Source organism: Oncorhynchus nerka, linkage group LG27, assembly GCF_034236695.1.
Source record: "Oncorhynchus nerka isolate Pitt River linkage group LG27, Oner_Uvic_2.0, whole genome shotgun sequence".
NCBI classification, from domain to species: domain Eukaryota; kingdom Metazoa; phylum Chordata; class Actinopteri; order Salmoniformes; family Salmonidae; genus Oncorhynchus; species Oncorhynchus nerka.
In genome coordinates this window covers 67,981,643-68,006,869 of record NC_088422.1, presented here as the reverse complement: position 1 = coordinate 68,006,869, position 25,227 = coordinate 67,981,643, and the positions used below count along the sequence as shown (strand labels likewise).

General features: G+C 44.4%; 1 protein-coding gene across 3 annotated transcripts in view; it reads right to left on the bottom strand.

The window, feature by feature from the left end:
- Positions 1-22,783: 22,783 nt before the first annotated feature.
- LOC115119497 (protein mono-ADP-ribosyltransferase PARP6) overlaps positions 22,784-25,227 on the bottom strand; it is a 28,166-nt gene continuing 25,722 nt past the window's right edge. For all 3 annotated transcript variants that reach the window (XM_065011916.1, XM_065011917.1, XM_065011918.1), the window contains exons 23-24: positions 24,992-25,126; positions 22,784-24,010 (exon numbers count right to left, since the gene is read on the bottom strand). In XM_065011916.1, the coding sequence (XP_064867988.1) occupies positions 25,024-25,126 (103 nt within the window). In that variant the 3' untranslated portion in view covers positions 22,784-24,010; positions 24,992-25,023. The remainder of the gene's footprint in view (positions 24,011-24,991; positions 25,127-25,227) is intronic.

Below are 25,227 nucleotides of genomic sequence, written 5' to 3'. Positions count from 1 at the left end.
TCCACACATCTCTGTTCAAAGGCGCCATCAAAGTCTGGCAGAAATGTCAGTGCTGTAGGCAGGGGACCGGCCTCTGAATGTCACTCCTTCTCAGGTCAGCACAGAGCGTGCCTGCCATGCTCCAGAGGAGGAAATCGAGAGAGGAAAAGTAGAGAAGGGATAGTGTCTGTGAGAAAGTACAGGGCTACTCAGTCTATCATACGATATTTCTGGGATTTTTTTCCCAGGCTGTTTGAGAGAGAGGTTTCTGAGATAGGTTTGACACCTGTAACCTCCTAGGTTAACAACAACCGTTCCCACAACTTTAGAGAACATTCCTTTCAGAGTCTTACTAGGTCATCGTCTAATGTTTTCTAGGAATGTTCCTTTGATGTGCAAGGAATGTTTCCAAGAGACCTTTCCATTAATGTCAATTAAAATGTACTCAGAATGTGGTTACCATGTTCTTAGAACTTAAGATATGAATGTCCTAGATACGATACTTGGGAATGTTACAAGAACATTCATGTGTCCAGTTTTCTGAGGTTTAGGAGAATATTCCATCAAAGTCCCACCAAACACACACATAATATGGTTGCCATGTTCTCAGAATACAAGATAATGGGGCCTCCCGAGTGGCCAGGGGTCTAAGTCACTGCATCGCAGCGCTAGAGGCATCACTACAGACCCGGGGGCGATCCCGAACTGTGTCACAACAGGCCTTGAACGGGAGTCCGATAGGGCAGCGCACAATCCTCCGAAGGCACTTAAGTAGATGAAACAATTTGATAGGTGTAAGCAAAAGGGTGAATGCACTTTTAAGTAAATCTCAGTTTTGTTAAAAGTACACTCAAGAAAAACTATTTTATTGAACATAGTGATTCAAGAATAGCATTAAAACAGGTTAACACTCTCCACCAACATTAGACAACTATACTGAAAGCTCTTAAATTATAAGTAAATAAAATCAATTATGAGAATAGTCAGATTAACCGATACATGACACAGACATGGTGGCGTAGCGGAGCACCGTGAACCAAGAGGTTGTGAGTTCAAATCCCAGGTGAGGACATGTTGAATAATAATTACTGCATAAATGAACATGCACAATGTAATCATGTACGTCAAATATGTATGTTGAAAACACTGTATGTTAAAAGTACTGTGTGTGAGTTTCCCTAACCTTGCCAACAGACAAAGAGCTATGAATGTATCAGTGGTTCACCAACCAGGGCCTTGATTGGCTCGGCGACAGTAACAAGGCGAGTTGTGTAATGCCATTTTTTGGTTTGGAAGAACTTTTCTTTGGGACCATCAGGCGACGTCCTGAGAACTGATACACAGAAACGTTCCTGCAACATTGACATTAAAAGTGTCTAGAAAACGTTTAGCTCATGTTCTGAGAACATGGCAACCATTTCCTGTGTATGTTTGGTGGGCAGATGATGGAGTATTCTCCTAACCCTGACAAAACTGGACACATGAATGTTCTCATGAACCAAGTCTAGAACATTAAGATATTGTCTTTGACCCACATCTCCAGCGTCGTCATCACTCTCCGCCACATGGCCTCAAACTGCACCATCTTGTTTCTTTCCATCGCCCATAAACTTTCAACATTTAGATAATAAAGAATTTGAACTTTCCATTGTTGTTAACAACAGAGGATTGGTTGATTTCCAGTTTTTAAGTGTATGGTTTTTTTTCGAGATGATTGACGAGAAGAAAGAAATTCCAACCCATCGGATGTCACTGCACCCTCATACGGCATGTCGTGATATATGCAGACAGACGGGTTAAAAGTATATTTACATTGTAATACTTCTAACAGGCAACTTTCTAACTCCGCCCATAAGTTTTGGACTTCATAAAATTCCCAGAATGTGGATTATTGAGTCATTGTTAGTTGTACACTTCAAACATGACTCTGCCGTTATACTGCAGAATTTGTGCATTTTATCTCTTTGTATCAAGTTCTATATTTACTTTATACTGGATTAAGCATACATTTTCGTTAACTGTAATTTTGTTAGTTATGTTCCAACATTCCCTCCATCTTGTGCCAATATCAGTTATTTTGAAGTTTTGGTTCCAATCATTTATATTTTTCTAAGAGATTGTCAGTTGGATAGGCTCTCTGCACGGTTTTGTATAGGCTACCGATCATATGAATATCCTTTTCTGACTCAAACAGGGTTCCCTCAAGATTTCTCTGATGTACAAAATATTTCAAAACGAAATGAAAATATCTACAATGTTCAATCCAAAATGGCTTTTTAATGCTGTCATGGAAATGTAAGGTTTTTCTATGCCTTTAGTTTTCCATGTGCATCAATTTATTGGTGAATTCTGAAAAACTATCCAAGGATTGTTCCATAAGGTTGTGTTTCTAGAGAGTGATATTGGTTCTTGTAAAATGTTTAATTTTCTTCCATATCATTATAGTGTTCTTAACTATGAAGTTGTTAATGTTCTTAGCTTTATCCTTTGAAAATAGACATGTGAAAAGATTCTGGGGGTGAGCATGTGCATCTTCAATATGTACACTTTGTTCCTCTTTAGTGCATTTAACAATCCTTTAAGTGGATGACTAAAATATATAAATACTTAGGATGCTTGACAACAAACAACAAATATATTAAGACAACTTTATCCCATTACTCAACCATTTGAAAGCACTCCTAATGAACATTTTTCCCATAAATCTAACATGTAGAATAAACTTATTCAGAATGGCATGGCTCCCAAAGATTTTATACTTAAACTCGGTCATCCCAATTACCCCATCGAATACATATGTATTTTTTAAGTATACTTGTTCATAGCAGACGTTATACAGTATGGGCAAATAAAACTCATAAAATAAAAAGGAACGTTTTACATCTTCTTAAATCTGAGATTGGTTTTAACCTTCCAGACTCGGGATTGTATCAACTTGCCACCCAAGGCTTTTACTTGCCACATATAGTTGTTATTATCATTATTCCATTTTTTTCCCACGTAAATTATATATCCTGACATTTGACAGTATTCTTAAAATATTGAGTTTTCAATATTGGTCAGGTATATCAGGAGATCGTCTGTATCAGGAGATTGTCTATATCAGGAGATTGTCTGTAAATAAGTTTAGTTAATATTTATGTTTACCAATATTGATACCTGTTACGTTTGGGTCCTGTCTAATTCTTTCTGTAAGTGGTTCAATTGCCAGTGCGAACAGGAGGGGGAGAGAGGACATCTTGTTTTGTGCCCCTTTATAAAACAATTTAATCTGATAATGTATTGTTTTTGTATGTTTTTGCTTTAGGAAATGTACAGTGCATTCGGAAAGTATTCAGATCCCTTTAATTTTTCCAAATGTTGTTACATTACTGCCTTATTCTAAAATGGATACAATCTACACATAATACCCCATGATGACAAAGCAAAAACAGGTTTCCATAAATGTTTGCACCTTAAAAATATATATATATATTTATGGAAACCTGTTTTTGCATAGCTCATAGCTATGAGACTTTGCTAAGAGACTCCAAATTGAAACGCCAAATGAAACTCTCCAAATTAAAATGCATCTTGTTTCCATTGATCATCCTTGAGATGTTTCTACAACATTATTGGAATCCACCTGTGGTAAATTCAATTGATTCGACATGATTTGGAAAGGCACACAACTGTCCATATAAGGTCCCACAGTTGACAGTGCATGTCAGAGCAAAAACCAAGTCATGAGGTCAAAGGAATTGTTCGCAGAGCTCCGAGACAGGATTATGTCGAGGCACCGATCTGGGGAAGGGTACCAAAACATTTCTGCAGCATTGAAGGTTCCCAAGAACACAGTGGCCTCCATCATTCTTAAAAAGAAGAAGTTTGCAATCACGAAGATTCTTTCTAGGGCTGGCCTCCCGGCCAAACTGAGTAATTGGGGGAGAAGGGCCTTGGTCAGAGGGGTGACCATGAACCCAATGATCACTTTTACAGAGCTCCAGAGTTCCTCTGTGGAGATGGGAGAACCTTCCAGAAGAACAAACATCTCTGCAGCACTCTGCAGAGTGGTCAGACGGAAGCCACTCCTCGGTAAAAGGCACATGACAGGCAGCGTGGACTATGCCAAAAGGCACCCAAAGGACTCTCAGACCATGAGAAACAGGATTCTCTGGTCTGATGAAACCAAGATTGAAGTCTTTGGTCTGAATGCCAAGCATCAAGTCTGGAAGAAATGGAACACCATCCCTACGGTGAAGCATGGTGGTCGCAGCATCATGCTGTGGGGATGTTATTCAGCAGCAGGCACTGGGAGAATAGTCAGGATTGAGGGAAAGATGAAAAGAGAAAAGTACAGAGAGATCCTTGATGAACACCTGCTCCAGAGCCCTCAGGACCACTTTACAATTGAGGACCACTTTGGAAACAAGCGTTTTAATTAATACTTTCAGGTGATATTCTCTGGGTCCACATTGTACATTTTGTTGTATTTGTCTGTTACCAAAAATAAATTAAATCCAGGACCTCAGACTGGGGCGAAGGTTCACCTTCCAACTGGACAATGACCCTAAGCACACAGACAAGACAATGCAGGAGTGGCTTCGGGACAAGTCTATGAATGTCCTTGCCCAGCCAGAGCCTGGACTTGAACCCGATTGAACATCACTGGAGAGACCTGAAAATAGCTGTGCAGTGATGCTCCCCATCCAACCTGACAGAGCTTGAGAGGATCTGCAGAGAAGAATGAGAGAAACTCACAAAATACAGGTGTGCCAAGCTTGTAGCGTCATACCCAAGAAGACTCGAGGATGTAATCACTGCCAAAGGTGCTTCAACAAAGTACTGAGTAAAGGGTCTGAATTCTTATGTAAATGTGATATTTTAGTTCAATATTATATTCTTATGTAAATGTGATATTTCAGTTTTTATTCTTAATACATTTGCAAAAAAATCTAAATAGGGGCTCTACTTTGTCCCAATATGTTAAATACAATTCTATGGGAAAGCCTTCTTTAATATTTCGTATATCTAATATAACTGTTTTTATGCTAATTTTTTGTCTGCTGATAATTTCTTCAGGGTTGTTGAGTCTAAGAATGCTGTAGGATCAGTTCCACTGTTGTTTAATTCTGATTTATATATATTTTCATATAATCGTGTTGTTTTTTCTAATTAACACATCTGTATCTTTTAAGATTATAACTGGTTTGGCGTGTATTGGTTTTGTGAGGGTTGCGAGATGCTTACCAGGTTTTTTGCCATTAAGTAGTATGCTTTATTTGAGTTTAAACTGTAGTTGTTGGCTCTCTTCAAAAGTAAAGTATCATATTCCTGCTTCAATTCAGACATTTATTTTCTTCTTAACCTTGTAAAGATTTTTTATGGGCTTTTTCATTTCTAACTCAGATTAAACGTTTGCCGTGTATGAGATTATCATTCCCCTAATGTACGCCTTAAAAGCATCCCAAATTATATCGGGGCCAGCTTTTCTCTATCCTGTATGTCTACATTTGTAATGGTAAAGGTTTTTATTTTTCATTTGGGTATTTAATACATTTTGGGTCTTCAAGATGCGCTCTGTTCATTCTCCATATTCTGTTGCTAGGTGTATTTTCTATTAGTGTAATTAAGCATGATAACAGAGAATGATCTGATATCACTGATATGTCATGGATTTCTTAACCCAGTAAATTGTTGAGTACATTTTTTAAATAAAAATGTAGAACATTTTTTAATATCTTTTCTTACTTTGAGAGAAAAAAAAGAGTAATATTTTGTAGTTGGGAATAGTAATCTCCAGGTGTCCTGTAGATTATTTGTAGAGATTACATTTTTAAGCCTCTTTGGAGGCTCCTTGAATTCTTCTTTTTTATTACTGCGTCTGTCAATGTTATTGAATGTATGATTTAGGTCACCTGCTAAAATAATAGTTCCTGTCTGGATTTGATCTAATAAAGCTGGAATTTAAAAGCTGGAATCTAAAAACACCATATTTGCACCTGGTGGGATATACAATGAAATCAATGTGTATTTCTCACCATGTAAGGTACAATTCAACATCAAGAAACCGCCTTCGTGGTCCGTGTGCTGGGATATAAGCGAAAAGGGTTTATTCTTATTTATCAGGATGCTTACACCTCTGCTGTTACTACAGTAGGTGGCAGCATAGGCCTCACCAACCCAGCTCCTCTTTAAATATTCAATTTAGCCTTTTTTGAAATGTAACTCTTGCAGGAAAACAACATCTGCTGATGGCACCACAGGCTAATAGGCTAATAGGCACCACAGGCACCACAGGCTAATAGGGATTTTTTTCTTTACTCTCATCAGACTGAAACTTTACCATTTGAAAGTATACATAAATACAATATATTATTGTATTACAAGTTGTATTTATTTTAAAATGAAAACATGCAAATGAGGCAACCCTGTGTTTTTCAACACATTGCTTCAAGGCAGAATGTTTTGTTGTTGTTTTATTGTGATAAAACACGCAATGGTCAGACTTCTACAGATCAGTTTATCAAAATATTGTCATTTCATGGAATCATTTAAAAAACACTATTCACATGTATGACGGATGCATATTTTGCATACATTTGCACATAAAATTACACTTAAAATCAAAACAACACGAGATATAAAAGAAAAAGCCTCTGTAAAAGAACCTGTGTGTGGAATAATGGGTATGTACGTCCTTTGAAGACAGAAAAATGAATTGGCGCCCCGGGAACATGTCATTTTGAGAAAATGGCTGATAAATGATAGGCTAATGCAATTCAAATGTACTTTCCATAAATATGACCATTTATGTCACATGAATTAAACTCTTATTCACATATCACTTCTAAACTGACAAATAAACATAAAATATACATTTTACAAATACAATAGCATGTTTAATACATTTGTTTCAAGCAATAGAGCATATTCATTTATCGCCCTCCAGGTTCCCTCGGAGAGTTCATCAATGAGCTTGATGCCTTGATAAGCTCCTTTCCTGAGGACGGCTCACCTCTCACAGTTCTGGGCGACTTTAACCTCCCCACGTCTACCTTTGACTCATTCCTCTCTGCCTCCTTCTTTCCACTCCTCTCCTCTTTTGACCTCACCCTCTCACCTTCCCCACCTACTCACAAGGCAGGCAATACGCTCGACCTCATCTTTACTGGATGCTGTTCTTCCACTAACCTCACAGCAACTCCCCTCCAAGTCTCCGACCACTACCTTGTATCCTTTTCCCTCTTGCTCTCATCCAACACTTCCCACACTGCCCCTAACAATGGTTCCGGGTTGGAGCGAGCGGTCGCATCTGCACTCGGTCCGCAGGTAGTATTACATTTTTCATTACATTTCATTATAGTACAACGGTTTGATTTGTCTAATCTTAGCAATTTCTTCTTAGCTAGCTACACAGCCGTCTTTGTATCATAGATAATTGCGTAATTATCGTATTTCGTCGTCCTAACGCAGTCTACACTGCCCTGCAGCTAGCCAGCTAGCTAACGTCCACCGTTAGCTAGTCCACCGTCTACCGATTAGCAGCACAACTATTACACTCAACTGAACGACTTGATTAGTGTAGTGTTAGCTAGCTACATAGTTGTCTTTGCTGTCTTCATACCCAAGATAATTGTGTAGTTTAGAGTGTGTAGTTTTATGTCGTCCTTAACATAGGAGACTCTGCTAGCTAGCCAACAGCTAGCCAACGTCTACCGAACAGAACTTCTGCACTCAACAATCAGGTCGCATTTCGCTTCGCTCCACAGGTAGTATCACATTTTTCATTTCATTTCATTACAGTACAACGGCTTGATTTGTTTGATCGTAGCTAGCTACATAGCTAGCTACATAGCCGTCTTTGTATCAAAGATAATTGTGTAGTCTAGAGCTATTTCCTAGGTTAGCTAGCCAGCTATTGTCGTTCTTTTAACGCAACGTAACGTAATCAACACTGCTAGCTAGCCAGCTAGCCCCGAATAGCAGCACAGTAGAAACTATTACACTCAACGGAACGACTTGATTAGTGTAGTGTCAACAACGCAGCCAATGCCAACTAGCCTACTTAGTCAACAACGCAGCCTCTGCCAGCTAGCCTACTTCAGCAGTACTGTATCATTTTAATCATTTTAGTCAATAAGATTCTTGCTACGTAAGCTTAACTCTCTGAACACTCGTGACGTGTAGTCCACTTGTCATTCCAATCTCCTTTGCATTAGCGTAGCCTCTTGTGTAGCCTGTCAACTATGTGTCTGTCTATCCCTGTTCTCTCCTCTCTGCACAGACCATACAAACGCTCCACACCGCGTGGCCGCGGCCACGCCAATCTGGTGGTCCCAGCGCGCACGACCCACGTGGAGTTCCAGGTCTCCGGTAGCCTCTGGAACTGCCGATCTGCGGCCAACAAGGCAGAGTTCATCTCCGCCTATGTCTCCCTCCAGTCCCTCGACTTCTTGGCACTGACGGAAACATGGATCACCACAGACAACACTGCTACTCCTACTGCTCTCTCTTCGTCTGCCCACGTGTTCTCGCACACCCCGAGAGCTTCTGGTCAGCGGGGTGGTGGCACCGGGATCCTCATCTCTCCCAAGTGGTCATTCTCTCTTTCTCCCCTTACCCATCTGTCTATCGCCTCCTTTGAATTCCATGCTGTCACAGTTACCAGCCCTTTCAAGCTTAACATCCTTATCATTTATCGCCCTCCAGGTTCCCTCGGAGAGTTCATCAATGAGCTTGATGCCTTGATAAGCTCCTTTCCTGAGGACGGCTCACCTCTCACAGTTCTGGGCGACTTTAACCTCCCCACGCCTACCTTTGACTCATTCCTCTCTGCCTCCTTCTTTCCACTCCTCTCCTCTTTTGACCTCACCCTCTCACCTTCCCCCCCTACTCACAAGGCAGGAAATACGCTCGACCTCATCTTTACTAGATGCTGTTCTTCCACTAACCTCGTTGCAACTCCCTCCAAGTCTCCGACCACTACCTTGTATCCTTTTCCCTCTCGCTCTCATCCAACACTTCCCACACTGCCCCTACTCGGATGGTATCGCGCCGTCCCAACCTTCGCTCTCTCCCCCCGCTACTCTCTCCTCTTCCATCCTATCATCTCTTCCCTCTGCTCAAACCTTCTCCAACCTATCTCCTGATTCTGCCTCCTCAACCCTCCTCTCCTCCCTTTCTGCATCCTTTGACTCTCTATGTCCCCTATCCTCCAGGCCGGCTCGGTCCTCCCCTCCCGCTCCGTGGCTCGACGACTCATTGCGAGCTCACAGAACAGGGCTCCGGGCAGCCGAGCGGAAATGGAGGAAAACTCGCCTCCCTGCGGACCTGACATCCTTTCACTCCCTCCTCTCTACATTTTCCTCTTCTCTCTCTGCTGCTAAAGCCACTTTCTACCACTCTAAATTCCAAGCATCTGCCTCTAACCCTAGGAAGCTCTTTGCAACCTTCTCCTCCCTCCTGAATCCTCCTCCCCCTCCCCCTCCTCCCTCTCTGCAGATGACTTCGTCAACCATTTTGAAAAGAAGGTCGACGACATCCGATCCTCGTTTGCTAAGTCAAACGACACCGCTGGTTCTGCTCACACTGCCCTACCCTGTGCTCTGACCTCCTTCTCCCCTCTCTCTCCAGATGAAATCTCGCGTCTTGTGACGGCCGGCCGCCCTACAACCTGCCCGCTTGACCCTATCCCCTCCTCTCTTCTCCAGACCATTTCCGGAGACCTCCTCCCTTACCTCACCTCGCTCATCAACTCATCCCTGACCGCTGGCTACGTCCCTTCCGTCTTCAAGAGAGCGAGAGTTGCACCCCTTCTGAAAAAACCTACACTCGATCCCTCCGATGTCAACAACTACAGACCAGTATCCCTTCTTTCTTTTCTCTCCAAAACTCTTGAACGTGCCGTCCTTGGCCAGCTCTCCCGCTATCTCTCTCAGAATGACCTTCTTGATCCAAATCAGTCAGGTTTCAAGACTAGTCATTCAACTGAGACTGCTCTTCTCTGTATCACGGAGGCGCTCCGCACTGCTAAAGCTAACTCTCTCTCTCTGCTCTCATCCTTCTAGACCTATCGGCTGCCTTCGATACTGTGAACCATCAGATCCTCCTCTCCACCCTCTCCGAGTTGGGCATCTCCGGCGCGGCCCACGCTTGGATTGCGTCCTACCTGACAGGTCGCTCCTACCAGGTGGCGTGGCGAGAATCCGTCTCCACACCACGTGCTCTCACCACTGGTGTCCCCCAGGGCTCTGTTCTAGGCCCTCTCCTATTCTCGCTATACACCAAGTCACTTGGCTCTGTCATAACCTCACATGGTCTCTCCTATCATTGCTATGCAGACGACACACAATTAATCTTCTCCTTTCCCCCTTCTGATGACCAGGTGGCGAATCGCATCTCTGCATGTCTGGCAGACATATCCGTGTGGATGACGGATCACCACCTCAAGCTGAACCTCGGCAAGACGGAGCTGCTCTTCCTCCCGGGAAGGACTGCCCGTTCCATGATCTCGCCATCACGGTTGACAACTCCATTGTGTCCTCCTCCCAGAGCGCTAAGAACCTTGGCGTGATCCTGGACAACACCCTGTCGTTCTCAACTAACATCAAGGCGGTGGCCCGTTCCTGTAGGTTCATGCTCTACAACATCCGCAGAGTACGACCCTGCCTCACACAGGAAGCGGCGCAGGTCCTAATCCAGGCACTTGTCATCTCCCCGTCTGGATTACTGCAACTCGCTGTTGGCTGGGCTCCCTGCCTGTGCCATTAAACCCCTACAACTCATCCAGAATGCCGCAGCCCGTCTGGTGTTCAACCTTCCCATGTTCTCTCACGTCACCCCGCTCCTCCGCTCCCTCCACTGGCTTCCAGTTGAAGCTCGCATCCGCTACAAGACCATGGTGCTTGCCTACGGAGCTGTGAGGGGAACGGCACCTCAGTACCTCCAGGCTCTGATCAGGCCCTACACCCAAACAAGGGCACTGCGTTCATCCACCTCTGGCCTGCTCGCCTCCCTACCACTGAGGAAGTACAGTTCCCGCTCAGCCCAGTCAAAACTGTTCGCTGCTCTGGCCCCCCAATGGTGGAACAAACTCCCTCACGACGCCAGGACAGCGGAGTCAATCACCACCTTCCGGAGACACCTGAAACCCCACCTCTTTAAGGAATACCTAGGATAGGATAAAGTAATCCCTCTCACCCCCCCTCCCCCTGAAAAGATTTAGATGCACTACTGTTCCACTGGAGGTCATAAGGTGAATGCACCAATTTGTAAGTCGCTCTGGATAAGAGCGTCTGCTAAATGACTTAAATGTAAATGTAATGTACTCGGATGGTATCGCGCCGTCCCAATCTTCGCTCTCTCTCCCCACTACTCTCTCCTCTTCCATCCTATCATCTCTTCCCTCTGCTCAAACCTTCTCCAACCTATCTCCTGATTCTGCCTTCTCAACCCTCCTCTCCTCCCTTTCTGCATCCCTTGATTCTCTATGTCCCCTATCCTCCAGGCCGGCTCGGTCCTTCCCTCCTGCTCCGTGGCTCGACGACTCATTGCGAGCTCACAGAACAGGGCTCCGGGCAGCCGAGCGGAAATGGAGGAAAACTCGCCTCCCTGCGGACCTGGCATCCTTTCACTCCCTCCTCTCTACATTTTCCTCTTCTGTCTCTGCTGCTAAAGCCACTTTCTACAACTCTAAAGTCCAAGCATCTGCCTCTAACCCTAGGAAGCTCTTTGCCACCTTCTCCTCCCTCCTGAATCCTCCTCCCCCTCCCCCTCCTCCCCTCTCTGCAGATGACTTCGTCAACCATTTTGAAAAGAAGGTCGACGACATCCGATCCTCGTTTGCTAAGTCAAACGACACCGCTGGTTCTGCTCACACTGCCCTACCCTGTGCTCTGACCTCTTTCTCCCCTCTCTCTCCAGATGAAATCTCGCGTCTTGTGACGGCCGGCCGCCCAACAACCTGCCCGCTTGACCCTATTCCCTCCTCTCTTCTCCAGACCATTTCCGGAGACCTTCTCCCTTACCTCACCTCGCTCATCAACTCATCCCTGACCGCTGGCTACGTCCCTTCTGTCTTCAAGAGAGCGAGAGTTGCACCCCTTCTGAAAAAACCTACACTCGATCCCTCCGATGTCAACAACTACAGACCAGTATCCCTTCTTTCTTTTCTCTCCAAAACTCTTGAACGTGCCGTCCTTGGCCAGCTCTCCCGCTATCTCTCTCAGAATGACCTTCTTGATCCAAATCAGTCAGGTTTCAAGACTAGTCATTCAACTGAGACTGCTCTTCTCTGTATCACGGAGGCCCTCCGCACTGCTAAAGCTAACTCTCTCTCCTCTGCTCTCATCCTTCTAGACCTATCGGCTGCCTTCGATACTGTGAACCATCAGATCCTCCTCTCCACCCTCTCCGAGTTGGGCATCTCCGGCGCGGCCCACGCTTGGATTGCGTCCTACCTGACAGGTCGCTCCTACCAGGTGGCGTGGCGAGAATCTGTCTCCTCACCACGCGCTCTCACCACTGGCGTCCCCAGGGCTCTGTTCTAGGCCCTCTCCTATTCTCGCTATACACCAAGTCACTTGGCTCTGTCATAACCTCACATGGTCTCTCCTATCATTGCTATGCAGACGACACACAATTAATCTTCTCCTTTCCCCTTCTGATGACCAGGTGGCGAATCGCATCTCTGCATGTCTGGCAGACAAATCAGTGTGGATGACGGATCACCACCTCAAGCTGAACCTCGGCAAGATGGAGCTGCTCTTCCTCCCGGGAAGGACTGCCCGTTCCATGATCTCGCCATCACGGTTGACAACTCCATTGTGTCCTCCTCCCAGAGCGCTAAGAACCTTGGCGTGATCCTGGACAACACCCTGTCGTTCTCAACTAACATCAAGGCGGTGGCCCGTTCCTGTAGGTTCATGCTCTACAACATCCGCAGAGTACGACCCTGCCTCACACAGGAAGCGGCGCAGGTCCTAATCCAGGCACTTGTCATCTCCCGTCTGGATTACTGCAACTCGCTGTTGGCTGGGCTCCCTGCCTGTGCCATTAAACCCCTACAACTCATCCAGAACGCCGCAGCCCGTCTGGTGTTCAACCTTCCCAAGTTCTCTCACGTCACCCCGCTCCTCCGCTCTCTCCACTGGCTTCCAGTTGAAGCTCGCATCCGCTACAAGACCATGGTGCTTGCCTACGGAGCTGTGAGGGGAACGGCACCTCAGTACCTCCAGGCTCTGATCAGGCCCTACACCCAAACAAGGGCACTGCGTTCATCCACCTCTGGCCTGCTCGCCTCCCTACCACTGAGGAAGTACAGTTCCCGCGCAGCCCAATCAAAACTGTTCGCTGCTCTGGCCCCCCAATGGTGGAACAAACTCCCTCACGAAGCCAGGACAGCGGAGTCAATCACCACCTTCCGGAGACACCTGAAACCCCACCTCTTTCAGGAATACCTAGGATAGGATAAAGTAATCCTTCTCACCCCCCCCCCTTAAAATATTTAGATGCACTATTGTAAAGTGGCTGTTCCACTGGATGTCTTAAGGTGAACGCACCAATTTGTAAGTCGCTCTGGATAAGAGCGTCTGCTAAATGACTTAAATGTAAATGTAAATATGCTTTGAATACTGGTCTTTGGCAAATATTCAGTTTTGGGCAAATTCTCATATCACTTTGCTCAATTTGTCACATACAGGACAAAGATTTTGTATGACTGTTGAAATGTGCAGTACATTGACTGTGGATCTTTCTGAATCTCTGCAACTAAAGTGGGGGGACAAAGTACTTATTATGTCTGTCGACATTACAGACATCACTGCAGGACTAAATATTAGCATATCAGCATGTAGGCTACAGCCCTATGACACTAAGCCTATGTTACAGTCTCAATGTATAGTTATGTTTTCCTATCACTCTGTTTTATTCACTTTGAATACATTTGCTGGAGCAAGGAAATAAATATGATTTACACACAGCAAGTCACCTGACAATAATGTGCCACAATCCCTTTTTATTTACCTGGTATGTCTCTGATATGAGCTGAGACGCAAGGAAGGAATCCCTAGGACTTTGTTTATTTTCTTTAGAGCTGCATAACCAAGTCCAAGTTCGTGGGCTAGAAGAACCATCCTCACATTTATATCAAATGCCACATCTTCCCTGGAGCACTCCTACAGCCCGGAGGAAGTGTCAACACTCCTAAATGCATCACGATCACCTTCACAGTCTGCACATTCTATCATGACATATTTGCAGAATCACTGGTTGGTGAAGTCTATGGTGATTTTAAGTCCAGTGTTTAGACATTTAGGGCAAATCAAATCATGTACATGTTGGTTTATTTGAGACATGTGGAATAAAAAGCCATTGTTGGCTGTCTGCTGTCTGGTTGATCTCTGCTACCGTTGTTGTCATCTTCATCTCACATAATTTGGGTCTCAACGCGCTGCTGCGTTGTCTGCTGCTCCTCTACCTATACTGCCACGATCGGCGGATCAGACAGATTTTTTCTTTCATTTACTGCTTTTCTTGCACTGGCTAACTGAGATCGCCCGTTTTTATTCACATACTGTAGGTATATTCTTCGAAATGTTCTAATTGTGTCTCTTTTTACATTGATTCTTCGCGGGAGATATATTTTTTTAAATGTTTAAAAAAAAAATTGAAATATATATATATATATTAAATAAATGTATTTTATTCATAATACAAAAGTCAACTTACATTGCTACATCAAACATGTCTAGCAAACCAAACACAGGTATTAACAATGCTCAAACATGTCTAGCAAACCAAACACAGGTATTAACAATGCTCAAACATACAAAAAATATAAATAAAAATCAAATACAAAAAAGAAACAATTTAAGTGCAATTATATTCACTCTGAAAATATCTTATTATAATGATTCATGAAGATGTTATTATTTTTGTTATTCACTAGGGTTAGTGTTTTAATAAGATAATTAAATTAAATCAGAAATTTTTGTTTGTGTATAAGGTATTTGGCAACAAGAATAAAAAAAATAACAATAATTTCAGTGGTTTTGTTATCATTGCAATAGTAACATATTATATATTTTATGTTAAAATTATAGGCAGTGTTCATAATGGTAAATAAGTACTTTGCAAGGTTTTCCCAAAATTCGGACACAAATTTACATTCAAAGAACAAGTGAGACAGATTCTCACCTTCTTTTTCACAGAAAACGCAGATATCATCAATAGCCACAAATGTGGAAATCATAGAATTACATGGATATCTTATGCAAAATGTTGAAGTGCACTTCCTTAAATTTGTTTGGTATATAGTATTTGTAAGGCATTAACCATGCATTTTTCCAGACAATGTCAGGAATCAGCATATTCCAGAAAAGCTTTCCTCTCGGTGTAAATTGGTTTTGTGAATGAAGAATTTGTCTTATATATTTATTACAACAAGATTTCTCAAGTAAGCCCACACCTTCCAATCTGAGTTCTGGATAAACTTTGTGATCATTCCCAAAATTAAGATGACTTTTCATAAGTGTAGTTAGACCACTGGGAATGGCTTTGATCACAGAAATAAACTCTCTAAAAGGTCAAATATCGCGGGAGATATTTTCAAACGAGGAAGTGCTGCAACCTGATTGGCATTTTAAACAATCAGGTTGCCGGAAAGGGCCTTTAACTTCTTGCGTCGAGCCATCCCGGATCCGGTATCGTGACTATAGCCTCAAGCTCATTACCATAACGCAACGTTAACTATTCATGAAAATCGCAAACTAAATGAAATTAATCTATTTGCTCTCAAGCTTAGCCTTTTGTTAACAACACTGTCATCTCAGATTTTCAAAATATGCTTCTCAACCATTGCAAAACAAGCATTTGTGTAACAGTATTGATAGCCTAGCATAGGATTATGCCTCTATTTCAGCATGCAACATTTTCCACAAAAACCAGAAAAGAATTCAAATAAAATCATTTACCTTTGAAGAACTTCAGATGTTTTCAATGAGGAGACTCTGTTAGATAGCAAATGTTCTGTTTTTACAAAAAATATTATTTGTGTCGACTAATCGCTCCGTTTTGTTCATCACGTTTGGGTAAGAAAAAAGAAAAGAAAAATCATTAAAACGCGAACTTTTTTCCAAATTAACTCCATAATATCGTCAGAAACATGGCAAACCGATGTTTAGAATCAATCCTCAAGGTGTTTTTCACATATCTATCGACGATAAAATCCATCGTGGCAGTTTACTTTCTCTTCTGAAGAAATGGAACGCGCATGGACCTACAGATTACGCAATAATTTTGACACAGGACACCGGGCGGGACACCAGGTAAATGTAGTCTCTTATGATCAATCTTCCAATGATATGCCTACAAACACGTCACAATGCTGCAGACAATGGGGGGACACGACAGAAAGTACAGGCTCATTCCTGGCGCATTCACAGCCATATAAGGAGACATTGGAACACAGCGCCTTCAGAATCTGGGGCATTTCCTGTATGAAACTTCATCTTGGTTTCGCCTGTAGCATTAGTTCTGGGGCACTCACAGATAATATCTTTGCAGTTTTGGAAACGTCAGAGTTTTGTCTTTCCAAGGCTGTCAATTCCATGCATAGTCGAGCATCTTTTCGTGACAAAATATCTTGTTTAAAACGGGAACGTTTTTTATCCAAAAATTAAAAGAGCGCCCCCTATCTCGAAGAGGTTAAATACCAGTAACCAATCGGATGTCAGGAAATTACGAATCATTCAAAACGAAGCACTACGTCTACAAAGAATATAGCCATGTATGGACTAGATAACGATACGCACCGGAAAACAAGCTTTTGAATGATATATGATTCAACATGGAGCTTTTTAAAAATTGCGGTTGAATAAAATAGCGGTCTACATGAGACATGATATCAAGAACGACATTTATGGTAGGTGTAGTTGACAGAGTTGGGATACAATTATACAAATGAAGTATTTATATACATTATTGCCGATGTATTTGTACATTTGATGAAAGTTTGGAAGCAAAATAAAAATGTTTGCCTGTGGTGCCTGGCCTTAAGTGTTCAAGAACCATATGCTATATTTCCCCATCGTGAAGTTTGTGCACATTCCATGTAATAAGTTGGATTTCACAATACTGTGGAATCAAAGTTCAACCTGTCTGTTCCGTCTATAATTCAAGAAGCAGATAAAACATTATAGCAGATGTCATTTGAGGGCGGTGGACATTCCATGAAATGGAAGAGTCATAGTATAAATACAAAGTTAGTATATACAGTACATGTATAGAGTGTGTGAGCTGAGCAGACATTTAAAAGCAAAGTACTTTGAGGCGCTGTGCCTTTTTTAAGCTTCAACCTTCTTTCTCTCTCCCAAGCCAATCCCTTCTCTCACTACCGTTAAGATCTGTTCTGAGAACATGGCAACCATGTTCTGTGCATGTCTGGTGGGAGGTTGATGGAATTTACTCTCCTAACCCTCAGAAAACTGGACATATGAATGTTCTTGCAACGTCCCATGAAACGTGTCTAGAACATGATATGGTATATTCGGAGAACATGGTAACCACATTCTGAATATGCTCTGTTTGACAACTCTAACGCCAAAACATGCAAAAACAAATATCCAAAGGTTTTTGCTAACATAGATAGAATGTTCCCCTAACTAACAGAAAACTGGACGCTCAGACATTAGAGGAACATTACAGGTAACATTACAAAAAAGTTCTCTCCCTAGAATTGTTAGCTGGAATGATGTTGTCAACAACCTGAGGTCATTGGGAGATGAATGGCAATTGGGGAGTAACAGTGGTTTGCTTGCAGATGATGTCGACTGAAGCTCTTTAGGCAAAACATTGCAAATTCAATCAACAAAGATAAACAGTGTGTTCTCTATTTCTCTCTCTCTCACACACACACACACACACACACACACACACACACACACACACACACACACACACACACACACACACACACACACACACACACACACACACACACACACACACACACACACACACACACACACACACACACACCACAAACACTTCCTCTCTCAGTACAAGAGGAGCTGTCAGATTACAGGAGGGTAATTGAATTTGGGAGTGCTATGGGGAGGGACCAGACAACACATCTTCCATTGTCTCCCCGGAGTGTCAGGAACAGGAGCGGGAGCTCAGGGGAAATTCCTGCCCGTTGATGGGGATTTCGGGAAGGGAGATTGTGGAGGGCAAAGGAGAAACGAGGTGGAGGCTGGGACCCACAATATGCACAGCCTTATTTGGAAACTAGTTCAGAGGGGCAGCCTTCAGTGCGCTGCAGTCAACAGAGAAAGACAGAGAGACTCACAGAGCAAGTCAACATGACAGACACACAGAGAGAGGAGAGAGAACATAAGCATGACAGACAGAAAGAGGGAGAGAGATACGGAGAGGATCGTAAACAGCAAAGACAGACATACAGAGAGAGGCTCAATGATGATGAAAGACATGTGGGAGGGACGGAGGGAGGGAGAGAGAGAGAGAGAGAGAGAGAGAGAGAGAGAGAGAGAGAGAGAGAGAGAAAGGGGCAAGATCACCCGTCTTGAGTCCATCTGTCATTGAGCAGGCTCTCATACCACAGGAATTGACAAGTGACTTTTGGGTAGGGCAAAGTGATATACAGCGCAATACTATATGAAGAAGATCAGGAAAAATACAAATTAATCAATGCTTTTTGTGAATGGAACGTATGGCTTTCTCATTTCTCTCTTGAGGTTCTACAAGCCTAGAGTATGAAGTGAGGGGGCCGAGGTGGCACATTGACAGACACCAGACTTCCATTGGGTGTCCTGTCTCTCTCCACACTCAGGCAGAAGCCTGGAGGCTAACTGAGTTGGAGCAGCTAACATGGAGGGTAGTTCAATCAGGGGAAAGCTAGCTAGTGTCTGTCTGTTTGCCGGGTGTGATGATAGCAGACAGGGGATGTGATGTGTGGATGTCATTAAGTCTGTGAAGTGGAAATAATAAAGAATTAGGATTGTCTCAGAAGACCTGAGAATTAATCCAAAATGAATTACATGAAGGAGGAGGAGGAGGAGGAGGAGGAGGAGGAGGAGGGAAAATAAACATCAGCTTCTTTCCTCTCCTCTCTGCTTCAAGCAAGATAGGGGGCAATTTCAATGATTTCTCTGAACTACGAAAAATTGTATTAATAAATGAGAGAGCAAATAAAAACAGATAAATTAGTGACGATGTGGGGGAGGGGGGAGAGAGAGAGGAGGATAGTCAGACAGAGGATAGAAATAGAGAGAGAGAAGGAGAAGGAGAAGGAGGGGAGGAGATGGGCCATGGCAGAGGATAGAAATAGAGAGAGAAGGAGAAGGAGAAGGAGGGGAGGAGATGGGCCATGGCAGAGGATAGAAATAGAGAGAAGGAGAAGGAGGGGAGGAGATGGGCCATGGCAGAGGATAGAAACAGAGAGAGAAGGAGAAGGAGAAGGAGGGGAGGGGATGGGCCATGGCAGAGGATAGAAATAGAGAGAGAAGGAGAAGGAGAAGGAGGGGAGGAGATGGGCCATGGCAGAGGATAGAAATAGAGAGAGAAGGAGAAGGAGAAGGAGAAGGAGAGAGGAGAGAGAAGGAGAAGGAGAAGGGCCATGGCAGAGAGGATAGAAATAGAGAGAGAAGGAGAAGGAGAAGGAGAAGGAGAAGGAGGGGAGGAGATGGGCCATGGCAGAGGATAGAAATAGAGAGAGAAGGAGAAGGAGAAGGAGGGGAGGAGATGGGCCATGGCAGAGGATAGAAATAGAGAGAGAAGGAGAAGGAGAAGGAGGGGAGGAGATGGGCCATGGCAGAGGATAGAAATAGAGAGAGAAGGAGAAGGAGAAGGAGGGGAGGAGATGGGCCATGGCAGAGGATAGAAATAGAGAGAGAAGGAGAAGGAGGGAGGAGAGATGGGCCATGGCAGAGGATAGAAATAGAGAGAGAAGGAGAAGGAGAAGGAGGGGAGGAGATGGGCCATGGCAGAGGATAGAAATAGAGAGAGAAGGAGGAGAAGGAGGGGAGGAGATGGGCCATGGCAGAGGATAGAAATAGAGAGAGAAGGAGAAGGAGAAGGAGAAGGAGAAGGAGGGGAGGAGATGGGCCATGGCAGAGGATAGAAATAGAGAGAGAAGGAGGAGAAGGAAGGAGGGGAAATAGAGGAGATGGGAGGGGAGCCAGATGGCAGAGGATAGAAATAGAGAGAGAAGGAGAAGGAGAAGGAGAAGGAGAAGGAGGGGAGGAGATGGGCCATGGCAGAGGATAGAAATAGAGAGAGAAGGAGAAGGAGGGGAGGAGATGGGCCATGGCAGAGGATAGAAATAGAGAGAGAAGGAGAAGGAGAAGGAGGGGAGGAGATGGGCCATGGCAGAGGATAGAAATAGAGAGAGAAGGAGAAGGAGGGGAGGAGATGGGCCATGGCAGAGGATAGAAATAGAGAGAGAAGGAGAAGGAGAAGGAGGGGAGGAGATGGGCCATGGCAGAGGATAGAAATAGAGAGAGAAGGAGAAGGAGAAGGAGGGGAGGAGATGGGCCATGGCAGAGGATAGAAATAGAGAGAGAAGGAGAAGGAGGGGAGGAGATGGGCCATGGCAGAGGCAGTAGTCAAAGCCCTGTGGCTGCCAGATTGCCCTGGTCTTTTGTTCCTGGTGTTTTTCTGGAGAGGGCTGCCAGTGTTAAAGAGGAGGCGCTGCCGATTGTAATAAACGGCACTTGTAAATCGCGGAGTGGAATTATACAGCATGTAGATGGATCCATATGCCATCATGTGCAAAACGTGGCCAAAAACTCAAAGTGATAATTAAGACTTAGGGGGTGAATGGCAGAGACATTTGTGACAACGGAATATGGCGTCTCCTGGCACTGGGGGAAACAGAAGGGCTCGGAAAAGCTCTGTGTCACAAAACATTACCCACGCAGCTGTTGGCTTTATGAGCAGAGCTGGTGTGCTCTTCCCACCCCCTCACCCTTCTCTCTCTGGGTCGATATGCACAGTGGTGCTGTTCACTCCCAGTTTGTGACATTTTAAAGCAACATGTCCCCTTCTCACCTCACACTCCCCCTCAGGGAATAGACAATCATTCAAATCCACACGTGCAGCATATTACGAAGTAAAGGCCACCAATTCAATCTGAACATTGTTACGGTTTCTACTGTACTGGTTGCTCCTTGTGTCATTTTTTATTTAACTAGGCAAGTCAGTTAAGAACAAAATCTTATTTTCAATGACGGCCTAGGAACAGTGGGTTAACTGCCTTGTTCAGGGGCAGAATGACAGATTTTTACTTTGTCCGCTTGGGGATTCAATCTTGCAACCTTTCGGTTACAAGTCCAACGCTCTAACAACTAGGCTACCTGCCGCCCCAATTATGCAGTGTCCATTGTCCCCCCTGCACCAGGAGTGCAGGCAGCGTAGACATATAGAGTCTGACTGGGAGGAAACCCTTAGCGCCCTGTTAAACCGGCAACCTCCTCTGTCTGCCGCCACTCCAGACACGGGGCTGGAGCTGCAAACAAAGAGCCCCCGAGCTCAATAAAAATGTGTGTGATTAAACAACTCCCCTTAATTGCTCCTTTTGTCCGGGAATCAAACGGTCACCCTGATACCACAGGTATGGGAGAGGCAGAGAGCTGACCGTGCCGACGAGAAGGCCAGACACCTCTGCTATCCCTCTGCCTGCCCTCACGGCTCACGTCACTGCCTTTTTATCCCACTAAACTAAACAACCAGCATCTGTGTGATATGATGTGTGTGTGTGTACATGTGTGTATGTGTTTGTGTATGTGTGTCTCTGGCAGGTAGGGAGAGCGAGGTAGAGAGACAGAGGAAGAGAGAGGGTTCCGAGGTGAGCGACACCAGAGCTCCCCACAGTGGACGGTTGTTGTATTACAGCAGGCTAGCACAGTCCACACTCTGGGCTCTGAGCGAACAGCCAACTGGCCGTACTGCTGAGGGGACGAGCCAAACCCAGGGCCTTTGTCCAACGTGACGCAGCATGTGTAAGATCACAGCAGCATGGGAACCATACACATCATCTGCCAGTCACAGAAATGAAGACATTTCACTCAAACACAAGGCCCCGAACACAGCGCCTGTCAAATGGGTCAATATGAAAGGGAGGGGCTCAATTACTGTGCCCGCAAATATACACATTAAGTGCCTTTCAAGGGTCTGTAAGTACTTCACTGTAGTACTTCAATGCACTCTCTCTCCACATTCACCACTTGTGAAACACAGCAGCCATTTTGGTGCCAAAACACCCATCATATTAGAGCTGGGCTCAGTCAGTTTCAGAGGAGAGTTTTCTACGGTCAGATTTAGAGAGTCAGAGTGGGAATTTGGCTGGAGAACAGGTCTTAACAACCCCTCTCTACGAGGGAAACGTGCTCCCTGCTGACACCATATGGAGCACCTACCTACCAACACCACGCACAACAAACAGGTCTCCTGTTAATGCATTCGTCTGACCAAACCCAACAACCTCACAAACCCCACAATTATTGGCATCACCACGATGCACCTGTACACCAGAATGGCTTTAGCCTATAAATGTTATTTTGAATTGATGAAGTTAGATGTTTAATAAAACTGCCATTGATCGTCACGGTAGTGAGACACACTGCTACAACAGTTGGCATGGTGGACAGTAATCACGTCTGGGTTAGTCACACGGAGCGAGGCCGCCCCCTGCAGTCTACGAGGCACCAGTGCATATTTTCATGTAACGTCGTATGGTAACAACACCCTTTCTGCTCCACCACGCAATCAACGACTCTATAAACACTACGAAAAGAAAAGGAGGCAATTATTAAAATTGTGCAAAATCTTTATTCATTCCTTTCATCATATCTTTCCATCGTCGTCACCATCATGAACACACCACTGACAGAGAGGGACGAGAACAGAGAGGGATCTGAATACAGTCACTCTTAATGGGGGGACAATAGGTATCAGCTGTCAACGGGCCCTACACACCACAGCCAGAAGGAGCACTGGATAGTGAAGGCTGGGTAAGGTGTTTCCCCCAGTCTTTTCATCTCTACAAACAATAATTGACATGTGCAGATAGAGCCATTTCTCTCCCAACAGTACATTTCTCCTTCTCTGGTCCATATTCACATTTACAATGCACTCTTGTTGTTGTTCAACACCAACGCCACTATGCATGTAGGTCCGAGTGAAGACAATTTACCATAAGGGACATTTAGTTATTTTGTTCACTTTTACTCCAAATATAAATCTTTCGGTGGTTCCCTGTCTTTCTACACACTAGACAGGTAGACCTTGAGACAGGCTGAGAGAGAGAGAGAGAGTGAGAGAGAGAGAGAGAGAGAGAGAGAGAGAGGGGGGGAGGGGAGAGAGAGAGAGAGAGAGAGAGAGAGAGAGAGAGAGAGGGGATAGGGAGAGAGAGAGAGAGAGAGAGAGAGAGAGAGAGAGAGAGAGAGAGAGAGGGATAGGGAGAGAGAGAGAGAGAGAGAGAGAGAGAGAGAGAGAGAGAGAGAGAGAGAGAGAGAGAGAGAGGGGATAGGGAGAGAGAGAGAGAGAGAGAGAGAGAGAGAGAGAGAGAGAGAGAGAGAACATACATTTTTATTTGGGCTAAGCAAATGTTGAATGAGTGCAATGTCCTGTATAATGTACTATAGTACCAAAAATACGGATAACCCACACATACATACAACTAATTGATAAACAGAGTAAATTATACACAGGGTTGCCGTTCCCCAAGGTAAACCATAAATATGTAAGTAAAGCACTTGAACAACATTCAGTGTCCTGTGGGTAGGGCCATAGCCATATAATATCTTCATGTATTATATCTCTCAGAGTAGAGAGGGATAGCGGGCTGTAGGGCATGGATTCACCTGGGGTCACTGCCCTAGTCTCTCAGAGTGGGATGGACTGTACTTTATGGAGCAAGTCACAAGTCAGTGCGACAGTGCTTTGGGTTTTGCATCATGCTCTCTCAGATTCAGCAGTCTAGAGGGCACCAGTATTCTCTCTGTCATCATTTTGACTCTCCGGTCTCATTTCCCTAAATGAAACATCGGGAGAAGACAAGAAAGCCTTTAGTCTACAGAGGGAGCAGGCTGTGGCTGTGTCTGTCTGTGACTAGTCTCTCCTGACAGACTGGTAACAATATTAACTAGTGATGGATTCTCCTGTGTAACATACAATCATTTTACTCAACCAGAGGGCTTCAGGTCCCTCTGTCTGTGCTATCTGAAGACAAACTGACCCACTACATGACGAGGCACAGTAGAACACTGCTTTGACCCAGGAGATAATTGCATCTTGGCCCTGTCATTAGTCAAAGAATAGGAAATAAACGGATCACTGAGAAAATGCCTACAACAACACAATAAAATAACACATTTCTACATGCATGTAGATCCATGATTCAACACCCACAGGGGGGTGTAATAAACTAAACATGACTCGTTCTTCTTCTTCTTCTAGATATCCACAATGAGAAGTGATGAATATAGATACACAGTCCAAAGGATTCTCACATTTGCAGCTGATAAAATAGCGTGGATGAGACTTGACAGTGGCTCAGGAGGAAATGAGAGACCAGGGGCTGAAAGGGAAGTGTGTGTGTGTGTGTGTGTGTGTGTGTGTGTGTGTGTGTGTGTGTGTGTGTGTGTGTGTGTTTGCGTGTGTGTGTGTGTGTGTGCGTGCGTGCGTGTGTGTGCTCTTGCGCTTCAGCTCAGAGTGTGTGTGGCAAACCAGTCCGGCTAACGTTTCCTTCATTCATCCCTGTGTTTTCCAGCTCTATCTAGCCCACGGGTGTGGCTCACCGGAGCACAGAGTATTAACTGTTACACATGCTAGCCAGACACAGGGAGAACAGAAAGCAGAGGAATAAAAAGTGAGGGGGAAAAAGGGACAAAGACTGTAGATATGAGGCGTAAAGATCCTCAACCTCCCTCATCTGGTCTGAGTTTGTGTTTCCCAAATGTCTGTCTGTATTTATGTCTATAGTTCTATCTGTCGGTCTATCTGCAGTACAGACCTGTTCCTCCAAGGGCCACCGGGGAGCCTCCATTAGCTGGAGTAGATCTGGGTGCCGATCACACGCATTATCTCCTTCTGCACCTTGGGCTCCTGGGTGTTGATGTTGGCATCTCCCACCTGGCCGTCCTCGTACCTGCAACACAGAGGTGACAGTTAGTTCGCTGTCTTGCTGTGCGTCACGTTTTTATCGTTCCTCATTTTGTTACATGGTTTTGGAACGTCTTACGGAAACGC